Genomic DNA, 15,375 nt, shown 5'->3' on the forward strand with positions numbered 1-15,375 from the left:
GTAGAGAAGGAGCACCAGAAGCCATGTATAATATCAACAGATGATAAAACAAAACATTAAAGAGTAATACAGTCCCCAGGACCACATATTACATTACATACTACTTCACTTTAATTAACTTCTGTGCATAAGGAATGAAAAGCATATGTGATTCAAAACTTGAATGAGATTCAGAAGCTATAGTTTAGTGTTTATATTAGGCAATTGCAGCACCTACAAAAACATATAAAATTAGGCAAGCTTGGGTAGATAAGGTGCCCAGGGAAAAGTGAATAAATTTGTTTGAGAAAAAACATCTACCACCTATCAGCTCTAGCAGCACTGTTACAGAGGAGCCAGCAAAGGAGCTCTCCAGTAGACTTGAGAAGCATCAGGACAAAGGGGATAATGTTGTACATGGACTCTAGCAAGATCATTCACAAAAGGTCCTAAAGAAATTAGAATATTAGATGATATTTCTTATTTTGGAACTAGTTAAAAAGTGGAAATAAAGCTTCAAAAATATATATATATATTTTTTCCTTCAGGACATTACCCAAGAATATCCAAATAGATTCATTTATCAACTCTGTTGAGTACTATCTGGAATGAATGAGACTAAGGAGATGACAAAGTTTTTAAGCAATACACAAATATTCAAGGTTGTCAATCCTAAAAAAGGGGTATGATACCAAACTCTGTTCAACAGCAATAAAGCAGCAAAGTCACTATTAAAACTAGGAGAAAAAAACTGAGAAGCCATCATTACGATATTCCATAATTTATATGGTACAGTTTCTATGCAGACTACATAAAACAAGTAAATGCTTGAGCTCAGAAACTGAAAGAGGACGCATTAGGTCCGCAACACCAGGTACGGTGTGTAAAAGGGGAAAAAGGAATAACTAATTGTACGCTCTTTGTCAGAGTCTGATATTAAAGGAATAGCAGTTACAACAACAGCAACAACAACAACAAAAAAACCAACAAAATAAGCAGATGACAGATTTTCACAAGTGTGCAAATCAGTGCTTCAAGATGTCAAAGGCCTGAAGCATCAATTGGCTCAGAACAGGATCTGAAACTAGACAGTATTGTCATGTAGGAAAGAATTACGGCTGAACAAATTCCAAACACAGGCACTTTTACTGTGTTTTAATATTTAATCTTCTTCTTTTTTCTTTTCTTTTTTTCTGAAATCAATTTTACCAGCTTCTGAGGGTATATAGATGGCACTGCAAGACATTATAGTCAAGTGCAAAGAATTTGGAAGCTCCTGGGAGATCTGCTGAAAATTACAATGTGACATTTCAGGTGATCCCATCATTAGTCAATTCAGTAGTGTTACTATGTTTGTTACTTCTCATCTTAGCAATACTTCCTAAGCGATAGGAGGGCCAAACACAGTAACGTATTGAAACTTCAACTGAATTTCAACATAAAATTCTAAAAGAGACTTGCTAAATAATCCAGGGTCCATCCTCTTGATTCTCCTTTTTCTCATGGCAAACTGCAAATCTGATTGTGATGTTGTATTTGTACCACACACACTTTAAAGACTCTGAATAGCATAAACCACAAAACAAAACTGCATGCCAGAAACAAGCTAATAACTTTAATTATTAGCACATTCAATTGTATCCGACTTGAATAACCGATTTTTATTTCTATATTGAAACTCACTCTTATTACCTTTGGGACTTACAACTTGGCATATTCTGCTAGGTAAGAAAATTACAGCCCAAATCTGAAACCTTAATTGAACAACCTCTTTCACAATATCCGTCAACGAAACTACAGGAGAGAAATATAACTCACATTACTGAATCATACATTACTGATAAATAAGTAAGAGTCACATTATTCCTTATACTGGAAAAAATATATATGTGAACACCTTAGTTTAATATTCTCTCTGAAATCACACACAGAATCAGGGTGGATACAAGGAGTTTAGTTGCACAGCATAAATAAAGCATACAAGTTAAAATAAACCAATGTTTTAAATGTATTTTCAACACATTCTCTGTAAGGCTGAGACTCTTCGGCCAGCCTTTTTTCCATCTCAGAAATATTCCCTATTACTGAGGGCACCCTGCCAAGGGAATCCAAGAAAACAGAGAAGGTGCTACAGAGCTGTTAGCACTCACAGCTTGTAAATATTAATAGATAGGAAAAATCCATGTACAGAAGTTGTTCAGACTTCATGAGGGTGGGAATAGTTGAGGGGAAAGGATGAAGATGAAAGAAACCTTAACATTCAGACTCCATTGTTAAGAGTGTTAAGCATAGATACAAGAACATGAATAGAAGAGAAATAGCTGTGTATCAAAGAGCTGAAAATGAGATAAAAATGAAGATGAAAAAATGCTAGGGTTTACTTCTAAGCCTGTATTTTTGCAAGCTGAATCAATTACTTAAAGTACACCAGAAAGGTACATTGTGCTTCATGCTGCCCTCAGGGATTATCTTGCTTTTTGCTGTAAATGATGAGTACTGGTTCCTTTAAATTTGCATACAGAGAAGGTTAGTACATCTTTGCACCTATTAAAAAGCAAGGTCAGCTACTTCGGAATATCTCAAACCACAGATACAGATGACTGTGTGCTTTTAAAATGAAAACATACCCACTGTTTCTCACACACACAAAAAAATTTCTACATGCGTATTGTCAACGACACATTAAAAGTCTGATGAAAACACTTGACAGGGGACATAACAATGTTCCTTATCAGCAAGAAATTCATTTTGGAGACAAAGCTTTCCAATTTGCAGTCAAGAAAATCTACCTTTTGTGCATCAGTTTTGCCTTTATCACCATGCTTCAGATTTTTATTTTTGCTTTAGTATTTTTGCAATTTCTCAAAAGCTTAAGAGCCTCATACGAAAACTAAAAAGCTCTTATGAACACTTAACTTGAAAATACATGAGTTACAGCACAGTGAAAGAAAACCACAGAGAAAGCTTCCTCTTTATCTGCAATGATCAGAACAGTTCTCATGTTAAAAACTGTTTTTGAAAAATCAAAGTAAAAATTATCATGCCCAGTAAACAGTCACCGATTTCTGAAAATCAAGAATAGTAAAAGAGACCTCTGGAGGCTGCACAGAGTATTTCATCTGGGAAAAAATCTGAAGTTTTTAGCACTGAAGTCCTGAAGTCTAAAAATATCGAAAGATGATTCTTTTAAGTACTGTCAACTGTAACTCTGTGCTTTCCAGTTTAAAAGGTATTGTTTAATTAGCGATTCTCTATGCAAAACAACTACCCAGAGCACATAAACGTGCTTATTTAATGACAACCAAATAGCTGAAGGTATGGGTGCAATATTATCCCTTTTCTATATCACAAAGGATCCTAGAAATACCGGAGTTATATTACAAATTCTCACAATTCATCAAGCAGTATAAGAACTACAATTTTGGACCTATTCTGCTCAACTATAATGGCAATTCTAAAGCTGCTGAAAATAAATCATCAATGAACAGCAAAAAAAAACCCCCAAAAAAACAGTCTAATAAAGAACATATTAAAATCTGCCATCTCTTTTATATCCACTGATTCAGCACAGTACTCAGCTCAAGCTGAGTAGATTTAAACACGTACTTAGAGAACTTTGATTTGGTCAGTATTTCTCACAATATTAAATGCACTGCTCCAAAAGTAATGCCTCCTATTTATTTCCATGGAAACTATGAGGGAAAAAGAGCACAGTAACACTACTTGATAGAGAAAATTCGCAGCTACAAAACACTATTTTTCAAAATAGTTATCACCATTAGCTATGCATTGTTTTGCCAGCAATGAACAAGACCCTAAATATCATGCTTGAAAAAATCTGCATGGCTGTCAAGAATGTGACTGCATTTCTCACATCTCTGTCACCACTGCTGAAACACACCACCCACTGTCTCACTCTGTCCACATCTACCGTTCAGCCTCCATAAATATTCAGCAAGCATCAATGAACTTCAATGGGTACAATTTTGTCAGCATGGAGGAATTCAGTGACACACCTTTGCTTCATCTGCACTTCCATTTCAGATGCCATTGTGTCAGACTGCCCCTTTGCTGCCCTCTGTCACATGGCAGCAAAACGGAATGGGATACTGGCAGGAAGGTTCAACCCCTACTGCTATACAACCAACATCTGCCTTTGACCTTGTGGACTAATACAATAAGAGGCATTACTTTCAGAGCTGCTCTCACAAATACATTTACTGAGGTATATAAATATATATGACGAAGTCTCCTCAGACCCTTCTCCAGGCTGAACAAGGCCAGCTTCCTCAGTCTTTCTTTGCAGGCTAGGTGCTCCAGCCCTCCCATCATCTTCATGGCCTCCTCTGTACCCACTCCAACAGCTTCACATCCTTCCTGTGCTGAACGCCCCAGGCCTTGATGCTGCACTCCAGGTGGGACCTTATGAGGGTAGAGCAGAGGGGGACAATCACTCCCCCCCCCGCCCCTGCTGGCCACCCCTGCAGCCCAGGACACAGTTGGCTTTGTGGGCTGCAAGAACACACTGCTGGCTCATGCCTAGCTTTTTGTTCACCAGGATCCCAGAGTCCTTCTCCACAGGACTGCTCTCAGTAAGTTCTTCTTCCACACTGTACACGTATCTGGGATTGCCCATACTAAGGTGCAGCACCCTGCACTTGGACTAGTTGTACCTCTTTCAGTTCAACGTGGGCCCAAGCATCCCTCCCTTCTGTTGTGAACTACACTGCTCAGCTTGGTGTCACTTGCAAACCTGCTCAAGGTGCACTCAATCCCATTCTCTAGGTTGTTGATAAAGATGTTGAAGAGCACAGGTCCCAAGATATACCCCTGAGGGACACCATTCATAGAATCATAGAATCGTAAGGTTGGAAACAACAACCTATAAGATCATCTAGTCCAACTGTGTTCTGATTACCACTGCTACCACAAGCTACTAAACCATATCTTGCAGCTCGTCATCCAGACAATTCATCACTGGCCTCCACTTAGACATAGACCTGTTGACCACAATCCTCTTGCTGCAACCATCCAACCAAATATTTAGCCACTGAGTAATCCACTCTTCAAATCACTATCTTTCCAATTTAGAGATAAGGATGTGGTATGGGACCCTGTCAACGGTCTTGCAGAAGTCCAGGTAGATGACACGGAGACTCACTAGATGACTTTTCTACCCTTCGTAAAAATGGGAGCGATGTTTCCCTTTTTCCAGTCACCAGAGACTTCACCTGACAGCCTGCAACAACTCTCCCAGATCTACACATGCAACTCAAAATGAATTGCATCTCTCTTAGAAGTTTATACAGCCAATAAACTTTCAATTCTGATGATTAAACAAAAAAAAAACTGGAATCAGAAGTCAAAGTTCTAACTCAGCTATGTGAAGGAAGACATGAATTGCATGTTTGCAGTAGTCAATGCATTTTAGAGACTTATCCTGGTAATAAATGCCATACAGTAAGGAGTTTCTAACTTTTTGGCTTGCCTGGCTGCACTGAGTGAAGAGGAATTATATGGGGCTGCATATAAAATACGTAATATACTTCACATACATAATCAACAAAACTTTGCTTATTCTTTTTGCATTATTATTTGAACATTAAAAAGAGGGCTACAAAAATATTAAAATAGCATATTGGACACCTATACAATAGATCAAATTCCAAGTACTGGAAATTAAATCTCATGTTAAAGATTGATGCATATTTAACATGTTACACATTTATTTAGTATAGTTCAGCCTTAGCATCCATAGTGGCCCTATCTAGGGGCATCCACTTTTGTGCACTTTATCCTAAAAGTTGCCTTTCTTCCATCAAGCAACAAGGTTAAGTGCATCTCCTGGGCCTTCCATGGGATAGAGAATCAGGACTGCCACAGGAGCCACAGGTAAATGGACTGCTGCCCTCTTCCATCCTGTAAGGAGCAGCTGCTGCCAATCCACATTACACTCTGTTGCCTGACAGGAACAGTCCAGATATTCACACAAGTTGAGACAGGCACAAGATGTGAGGTTAACTGGGCTGTCTTCTATCATCTCTAGCAGGTGGAGGGGAGAGGTAGTGGCCAGGTGGTTTTTGTGTGGATCACTGTTGCCTATGGCTGTACTATATAATACAGTTAGGTACAAGTTATAAGTGGCTAACCGAAATGGCTTCCCCACTGTGAATTTTCTTGTCTTTGTGATTTTGAGCCACAAAATAGGTTTGCATACAATAAAAAAAGGCAGCACACACTGTTTGTTAGTATATAAAATCTAGAAACAAGTATAATAATCATGGTTTAAGGGGGCTAGAAATAGAAATAAGTAAGGGGAAGAGAATACATGAAGATCATTATTAAGAACTTAAGAGTGAATTGCCTAAGAGATGCATGTGTACTGTTTGCATTTCATCAAATATGCATTAGATAAAATAAGCCATTTGTAGGTCACACAAATGGAAATAGTGTACAAGAATTGTGAGAGTGCTTGGAACCAATTTCTTTTTTTTTTTTTGTTTACTCAATGTCCCATTCATTTGTTGCCCATATCACTAATCAATTACAAAATGAAGTCTGATAGATTATAATTCAGTATATTAAGCCATTATATAGTAATTCACAAAAAAGGTAGCATAATTTCCTCACATAGAAAGAATTATGGTAATTGAACTACAAATACAACAGGCTAGATGTAATAACCAGTTGAATAACAACAAAACTAACTGCTAACTGAAATTGCTCACACCATTTTTTGGCATAAAACCACGGTCGCCACATAGCAAATTTTCAGGATATGTACTCTTGTGTCTAAAACTGGATGGAACAATACAGAAACATGGATTTCTAAGACTCTGTAAGAGACTATTAGACATTTAATTACTATAAGAATCCTTCTATTAGAGCAGATTTTAATATATTTATTCAAACAGAAAAAGAAGAAAAAGAAGGTAAAGCTTAACACAGAATAAAAATTAAAATGCATGCAAAGGAACCACAGCACTACAAGCTACTTACTAATATTCCAAGCAAGCCTCCTTCACTTAAATTTACTTTTAAATGACATGAATTGTCTAACCTAAAAAGGTGGACAGAATACATGTCTATCATTTTACAGCAACATAAATAAAACCAATAAAGAGACTGAATAATTAAATCCATTGAGATCCCTAAAGTGTGTTTTTACACTGTGAGTCCTTAAATGCAAGGCAAAACTTACACAACAATACTAAAAGTGCATAAAATACGGCACCTCCTCTGTTCTCATGAAGGAACTTACTGCTTCTGAAAAGCCATATCTGACAACCACAGATGTATCACACAGGGGTAAATCCAGAAGTTTTATGTTCTGCAGACTTAAGCAGAATTTGACTGATACTGATCTGTGATGAAACTTCTTCAGGAAGGAAACTGTTCTGGCTATCAGCCTTCTGGATGACTTACATTAAACTTCCTATTTCTTGGAAACAAGCCAAGTCAGTTTCCCCTGAATGGTTAGAAAGCTGAGAATGCATCAGCTATAAACTGCTTGCACAGAATGCATCATCTGACAGGACATACGTGATGTGTTCATTTGGTCACTGACAGGAGGGCAGACATGGATATGTCATTATCGTTGTTGCATGTGGGATTCAAGAACAGATGGACAGCTCTGTGAAAATCCTGGGATCTGAAGAGCAATTAAACTGCAGTTAAAGTTCTCACCTACAAAATACGAACTTCATTTTTTTCCATTCTGGGAAGTGGGCAGTCTCAAAGAGCGTGATAGTAACAAGAGCTCCACGCCTTAAAAGTATTTTAAGTATTTCTCTGAAATAATTACATGGCCAAAGGACTGCTAGAATCATTCTTCCACTTTTATCTTGCATTCTTTTAAAATCTCTAATGGAGGCATATCCTGACCTAAATTCAAAGACTTTTTGCACAGAAAACATCTTTTGGTTTGAACTTTAAGTGTCTAGCTGCCTTTTGACACTGTAAAAGAAGAAAAGGCACATTCTGAAAACCTACTTATGCCACAAAGGCATTTTTCTTAACTGTGTTTTCCAGATTTAAATATCATCTATTTCACTGCATCGGTGTAAAGATAAAAAGGACATTGGACAAAAATTCCCTCTCCAAAGGAAGACGCCTGCAGTTTGCATAGGTAAGTTTGAAAGTGCTACTTCTTTGCTTCAAAACATTCACATAAAAATAATTGATAGATGTCTAGAGGATCGAGTCCAAACGTTATTTTGTGAATGTAACTCATTGTAATAAAATAATTTAATATACTTTGGTTCAACGATCTATATGGGACTTAGGTAAAGATTCAACAACTGCAAAAAAATTTGGTTTAATTTACAAATTGCCAGTCATGGCTTATAGCATATTTTTAAATAGAAGTTTTACAATTATTTTATAATGTAATCTACTTGGTGCCTGGGTATTTCGTTATAGTTACAAAGAATGCTCTTTGCAATTTGAATTCATTTGCTTATGGCTGTTTAAATTTATTTATTTCTTTTTTTGTCAATCTGTGACTTTGAAATGTTATTTTTTTTTCCCCATGTACTTTTATATGCAATTAAAGCTAAGTTGTACTTTACTGAACTTTTACCTGTACAAAACGATAATCTCTCTTCACCATACGTAAGTCAAAGACTCATTTTTATATGCAGTCATTCTACAGGGCTTTAAACACCAACTACAACTGATTTCTTGCTTACAGTCTAGAAATACAGAATAAATTGAAAACTAAACTTGGAAATATATCACAGTTTTCAGCAATCATTTACATGCTCATGACTACATCATTTATGCATAACGTATACCTAAGATTAGAGCGCTAAGTAAGGTAGATACTATCATCAGCAAAGAAAAAAAAAAAAAAAGAAAAAAAAAAGAAAGAAAGAAAAAAGAAAAAAAAAAAAGCATCCAACTAGCTTCCAGAATCATGTACAGTTTAATTCTTACTTAAATGTAAGTAAGAGATACTCCTGTGCATTTCTGCAAATACTGAAATGCTTTGTATTTATTTTGCTTATTTAACTTGAAATAGTCCAGAGTGGTTTCCAAAGTAGGTTACAAGTGTTCTAGAAGACTGAGAAATAACTTAAGACCACAGAAGTTACTTTCAGACCCTACCTTCAACCTTCTGTTTCCTCATTTATTTTATTAGATTCTAAGCACATTAATTTTTTTTTTTTTAACATAAGTCAGCTTTGTATTTTTTACTGCCAAAAATCTGTCAGTAAAAGAACATCTAAACAGTAAGCTCATGCAAACTGAAAATGATAACCACAGAGAACAATTATGAATTGTTAACAATGAAAAGCAGAGGAGAAAAAGTTAAAAAGTTTAAAATGCGAAGAAAAAAAAGATATATTAGATGAACATTACAGAAGAATAATTCCTTTAATTGTGTTTCAGCTCTCATCATCCATTCAAGAAGATTTGGCATAAATGAGAAATTCAACATGCATTCTTCACCCATCGATAGCTACTACTGTAGCTCTCCCAGTCATCTACTGTTTCCTATTTATTACTGGCAGTTTTGGAAATATTCTCGCTGCTTGGGTGTTTTCAAGACAAGCATCCACAAAAAGAACACAGCATATTTATCTGGTAAATCTCATCACTGCTAATTTACTCGTATGTAGCACCATGCCTTTTGTGGCTGGCTATTTTGCAAAAGGGCACCAATGGACATATGGCTCTGATGTATGCAGAGTAGCGTATCACCTCGGAACTATCGTTATGCACGTCTGCATGTATGTTACAATCACCATTTTGTGTACAATCGCTTTAAGTCAGTATGCAACGCTGAAGAAGAACAGTGATGCACGACACTCCCAAGCAGTCACAAAAAACTTGTACAAACGTGGACTTCAGAAGTTTCGTCAGCCAAAGTTCGCTAAATATTTTTGTATCTTTATATGGCTCATTGTGTTGTGCGTAACGGTAACAGCTATCACGTACGATGCTCGGGCAAGGAGGGGGCAAACATTTCACACGTGTTACAACGTGAAGGTAGAAATAGGTGAATTTACTGCAAAGACTGCAGCTTCTTTTGCTACTGCTTGCTTTTTTCTATTTTTTCTAACTGTTTTGTTATCATACTATTCCCTCACCAGACACCTGAGTAAAATACAAAAAAACACCCACATTGGACAAAACCATATGGTTTACAGAACAGTGAAAAGAAACATTCTTGTCATCCAGATAATTTTAACTGCCTGCTTTCTTCCGTACCATATTTTCAGGCCCATACTTTATGTATTGCTTCCGGAAGAAGACTGTTCAAAGATAAACTATCTAGTAGAAATTAAAAACTTCCTTACTTGTCTGTGTGTTTCTAGGAGTAGCATAGATCCAGTTACAACCCTTCTGCTAGATAAAACATTTAAGAAAAGTCTATACAGTCTGTTTAAAAAATCCACACCTGAAAAACACCAACGCAGAACTGATATTTTCATTGAAGATAGCCCACCAATACGAAGTATGATGGAAAGATGTTAAGAGAATATTACTAACAGCCAGCTCATTTTGACTTGCTACAATGAGACTTTTATATCAAATGGGAAATATTTAAATAAAATGGTAACATTACTTGTACTTTTTTTTTTAAACAGTCTTGCTTTAAAAATCAACAGCAGTCATAATAAATGAATTCATGTAATTCACACAGAGAACTGCGCATTGCCACTTCACCCATGTAAAGAAAAATACATTTATGTTTGCTGGATGGACAGTGTTTTCTTTCTAACTGATCTGGGAAGAAACCAGTGTGAAATAGAGGACATAGTTCTCATCCGTCACCGTTATTCCCAGGTTTTCTGGGCTTTCTTTACCAAAGAAAAAAAAAAAAAAAAAAAAGGAAAAGCATAGATTTTTTCTCTCTAAAATAGATTAATCATTTGTCAAAGCCTTAAGGAAGAAGGCCCAGAGAACTACAAAATACACTCAAGATTAACCCTTTTTTTTTTTTCCTCAGAAGCTCAGCACTGTCTAAGCACTGGCTAGCTGGTAGTGAGCAACTGCACTGTGCATCACTTCTTTTATTATTATTATTCCTCTCCCTTATTAAACTGTCCATATCTCTACCCATCATTTCTTGCACTTTCACCTTTTTGAATTCTCTCTCTCCCATCCCACTGTGAGCTGTGAGCTGTTTAACCTGGCAGACAGCCCAGCACTGAAGTCCAACATGTAATTGCCCTAAAGCGTTACATGATTAGACCACGTCAAATTTGAATTAACACATGTTACTCCAGAAGGTACCTTCTTCACATTAGTGTTTAAACCCAGACCACTTGCAGAAGAGTGAGTAAAACACGAGTCATACAAAACTGTGGGATATCCAAATGCACATGAAGTGAGGGAAAAAAGGATGAAATGCATACATGCACTTATTTTTAACCTCTGGTACTATTTAACATAAATATAAAAAAAAAAAATCACAGAATTTCCACATTCCTAATTTAACTCTGCGAGGCAAATTTTATTGTTTACTTAGGTAGGCATAAATGGTTATTATTTACGGGTATACAACTTATACTCAAAATAAACATTTAAGAACCATGAACAGAATGAAAGGAGTACAAAACAGGAGTGGTTTTGAATTTATTCTTGTAGCGTGGTCTTTTCCCTATTCTTCCAAATGAGATCAAGGGAAGCTGTCCAATGAATGCAGAAAGTGTTACAGAATATCAGCTATTTTTTAGATGTTCAGTTTTTTTTTTTTTAACAAGCCCAATCACTTGCTGCAAACTGCACAATAAAGTGTAGCAATCAATTCTGTCTTTCCGACCCTACCACTGAGCTCCATTACAGAAACACTACATTGACCCAAAACTGGCATATGGTGTTAGATACAAAATATTAGGCCTCCTGTAAAAGGCACCCCAAGACTTCATATCATTTGACATCTGCTTTGTATTCTGCAGAAGTTCAATAAAGAGGTAAGTGAAAAAGACAGAAAAATCACAGGAACATAGTATTTTATTAAATACAGTGCTACTTGTGAAAACAGAAACCATCATTTGCTTATTCTACAGAATTCTCTTTTGATGCTTAACAAATGATCTACAGAAAAACCTTAAGTGGGCAGCTTCAGAGTCTAACACTGCAGAATGCTAAAGGAAAGAGCTCTTGAGCATGAAGGCTGGTTTGTGTGGGTGTGCATCATGCTGTGCAAAAACCAAGGACAAGACACCTAAACCATGACTAAACCAAAGCAGTTTAAATTTGCTCAGACTACTGTGTTTAGATCAGTAGCAGTAGACATTTGCATGACAAGTTTACCGTCAGGGTGCTTTTGTTTTTGCACAGGCTCAAAATAAGAACCCTAACTTCTGTCCTTCCTTACACTTAGGGAACCTCAGCACAGCAAGGTGTCTAAGGATGTAAACTTCAACATTGAATTTTTGGTGATAGTATAGGCTTAAGTAATTATTATTCTGCTTTTCTAGACCAATTGGTTCCCTAGTGCTGCATTTACCAAATAGGGAAGAAAATGGATGAAATTTTGGGAACTACTGTTTAAACATTAGTTTGTGGTAAAATCCCATTTCACCAATTCTTCTTAGTACCCCAAAATAATACATACTTTTAGTATTTTCCTATAGAACCTGTTTAAAGTGACATCTCCTTTACATTTCTGAATTGCATTAGTTGGCTTATTCCATATTAAAGAGTAGAAAAACCTTTGTGCAGTATGGGCAATGTGAGAATCTGCAACTAAAGTAATATGTTGGTTCAACAGTTCACAGAGGAAAAACCTCTCAAAACAGAGAGGCGTGAGGAAAAGACATAGAAACAAGCACTTCAGGAAAATGCAGCTCATGTGCTAAACTTCTTGTGCTTTTTAGTCATCCTGGTGTTAACTTGGAAGTTTTCAGGTGAATTGTGAATTATACAATCAAAAATTAAATACTTGATTTCTATAGCAGGAACATAAAATACTAGGGCAAACATGCACAACAAAGGGTTTAAAAGACCCTTTGTTAAGCCCTTCAAAATGTGCTGCAATGGCCAGCTCAGAAGATGCAGGTTTTCTGAATGGCTGAGCAAGTGACTGGAACATATGAACTTCCAGATCAAAAGGTATCCAACTACATAGCCGTTGAGCTCTGTGGCAAGTCAAGCAGTCTAAATTCTCAGCAAGCAGCACTTCTCAGCAAAACTGCTTCTGAAAATGTAGCACCCAGCAGCAGAACCACATTAACCAAAAGATAAGGCAAAGGTCAGAGATTACCAAACTTTCAAGTAATGTTAGGGACAAAAGATAAAGAAACTCAAGAATTCTCGTAAGAGAAGGAAATTAAGGCAAGCAGAGGCCATCTTGTGAAAGTTTTCATGTTTTGATTCTGGCATGGGAGATGTAAGTTTATCATAGGCTGCAGTCAGCTTTGGTTCATCTTGTTGCTTAAGAAAAACAGATGAAGTTTCTGGCATCAGACAACAGCAGACTGAAGTTTTCCTAATCTGACTTCTTATTAGTTGAAAGCCAAGTGAGCACAAAAACGCCTACAAGACACTTAATTCTAATAGGGACTAAAAGCTACACATTTTCCTGTGAATCAGATCAAGATCAAACATTCTGCAGTTTAAAATAACACAGAAAAGAGGAAAAAATGCATAATCACAGAATCATAGAATGACTGTATCGACCTTGCAGATCCTTATTACTTTCATTCATTCATATAATTCAGAAATCATTCACTTACCCTACTTCCTTTCAAAACACTGCCTACAGTGACATCTAGAGCTGAGATGCTGCAGTTAACTTAATGATCTACACGTGAGCTTTATAGTTAAAATATTTCTGCTCAGCTTTTATCAAGATTAAACACTCATGTAATTGAGTAGCTTTATTTCTAAGGATGGCATTTAATAAAAACAGTGGTTTTAAAATTTTCAAAGACTGGATAAGCTGTAAAAATATATCTACATTTTTCTGAGGAATAAGGCCACTTGAAACTGAAATATGCTTTTGTTCAAGGACATCATCCAATGACAAGTAATGCAGCTCCCAGGAAGACAAAGCCACATAACTATGGTGTTCATTCTAAAACTCACATGCTATTATAAGCAAACAACTAAAAGGATTCAGAACCTTCACACTAGAACAAGATCAGAAAACCTATCAGCGATTAAGAGGACAACAAAATGAACAAATAGCATGTATTCAAACTGAAGAGAGACAAACCAAAATTCTTAGGTTTAAACTCCCAACTACTTATACCATAATGCTTTGGGATAAATTACTTCCATAAACAACCACACAAATGTTACATAATATATACAGTGTTATTAAAGTGTTCCTAAGGTTGTAAGCATTTTAAAGTGCCCCTACAGCCTGTATTTCTCCTCCAAAACTTGTTCTCATAGTAATTAATATTAAAGACTGTTTGTAAACTGTGGGCAGTACTGCCAGTATTCTAGCATTTAAGGATGCACTTATCTAAAGAATTTTGGTCTAGATGATTTGATAGCTTCATCTGTGCTGTCATAATGATGTAATTACTCTAAAAACTCCAGTTTTATTTATGCAATTAATTTATACACAGGTTTTCGTAACAAGAAAATAAGTACAAACACATATGAATACTCAGGAAGCAGAAATCAAAATGACTTCCAAAGTAATTGCAATCAAATGCATATGTAATCTGTGAACAAAGACTTCCCAAATGTTCTACACTGACAGAATTAGTGATAAGTGATAATCTCATACAATACAGTAAAAGTAAACACATGCTCATTAAATAGTTTTCTGTTATATAGGTCCCCTTTTCCTCTCCTGTAGAGAAACTACCAATGTTTAGTACTTTGTATTAATGCAGCAATGGAAAAAAATCCCATATCTTACCTTCACATCCCTGTGAATTATATTATTATCATGACAGTAACGTAGAGCTTCCAATATCTGTCTCATGTAATGACTGTAAAAAACAAAGATATGATAAATGACAATCCTGCAGGAAAAATTATTATGCAGATATAACTACATTTAAAGAGTCTAATCACATAAAACTTATCAGCCAATTAAACTGTATACAAGTTCAGCAGACAGGAGTTTATGTCTAATGAATAACAAAATCTAAAATTTGAGGATTATTCTGATTGAACACAAGGGAACATTCGGAAAGAAAAATCCTCATTTTCCATTATATAAATGTTTTAAACGTTCAATAATTCTGTTTTAGATGATGAAAGATTCAAGGGTCATAACAAAACAAGATAAGGAAAAAAAGTGGTATCGGTGCCTGATTTACCTACAATGGGACAAAACCAAGATCTTGACTTGCCTGATAAAGCAAGATTGAAGACTAATTTATTTCTCCTCTGTGTCCCCTAAAGGAGATTGAACACTGAAGGTTGCCAAGAGGTTGTCAAGCCTCCATCCTTGGAGACAGTAAAAACCCAACTGAA

The 15,375-nt window shown here is 36.1% G+C and overlaps 2 protein-coding genes across 10 annotated transcripts in view; one reads left to right on the forward strand and one right to left on the reverse strand.

The window, feature by feature from the left end:
* CASK (calcium/calmodulin dependent serine protein kinase) overlaps positions 1–15,375 on the reverse strand; it is a 195,991-nt gene that overhangs the window by 90,387 nt on the left and 90,229 nt on the right. For all 9 annotated transcript variants that reach the window (XM_052674191.1, XM_052674196.1, XM_052674193.1 and 6 more), the window contains exon 5: positions 14,813–14,885. In XM_052674191.1, coding sequence (XP_052530151.1) covers positions 14,813–14,885 — 73 coding nt within the window. The remainder of the gene's footprint in view (positions 1–14,812; positions 14,886–15,375) is intronic.
* Positions 7,520–10,911, forward strand: GPR82 (G protein-coupled receptor 82). Its single transcript, XM_052674205.1, has 2 exons — positions 7,520–8,107; positions 9,373–10,911. Exon 2 carries the CDS (start codon positions 9,406–9,408, stop codon positions 10,459–10,461), a length of 1,056 nt encoding a protein of 351 aa, XP_052530165.1. The 5' UTR covers positions 7,520–8,107; positions 9,373–9,405; the 3' UTR covers positions 10,462–10,911.

Source organism: Tympanuchus pallidicinctus, unplaced genomic scaffold, assembly GCF_026119805.1.
Source record: "Tympanuchus pallidicinctus isolate F22 unplaced genomic scaffold, pur_lepc_1.0 scaffold14, whole genome shotgun sequence".
Taxonomy (NCBI): Eukaryota; Metazoa; Chordata; class Aves; order Galliformes; family Phasianidae; genus Tympanuchus; species Tympanuchus pallidicinctus.

What these genes read in the sequence shown, in the direction of transcription:
- GPR82 (XM_052674205.1), top strand. Translation starts at nt 9,406, where the DNA reads ATGAGAAATTCAACATGCATTCTTCACCCATCGATAGCTACTACTGTA.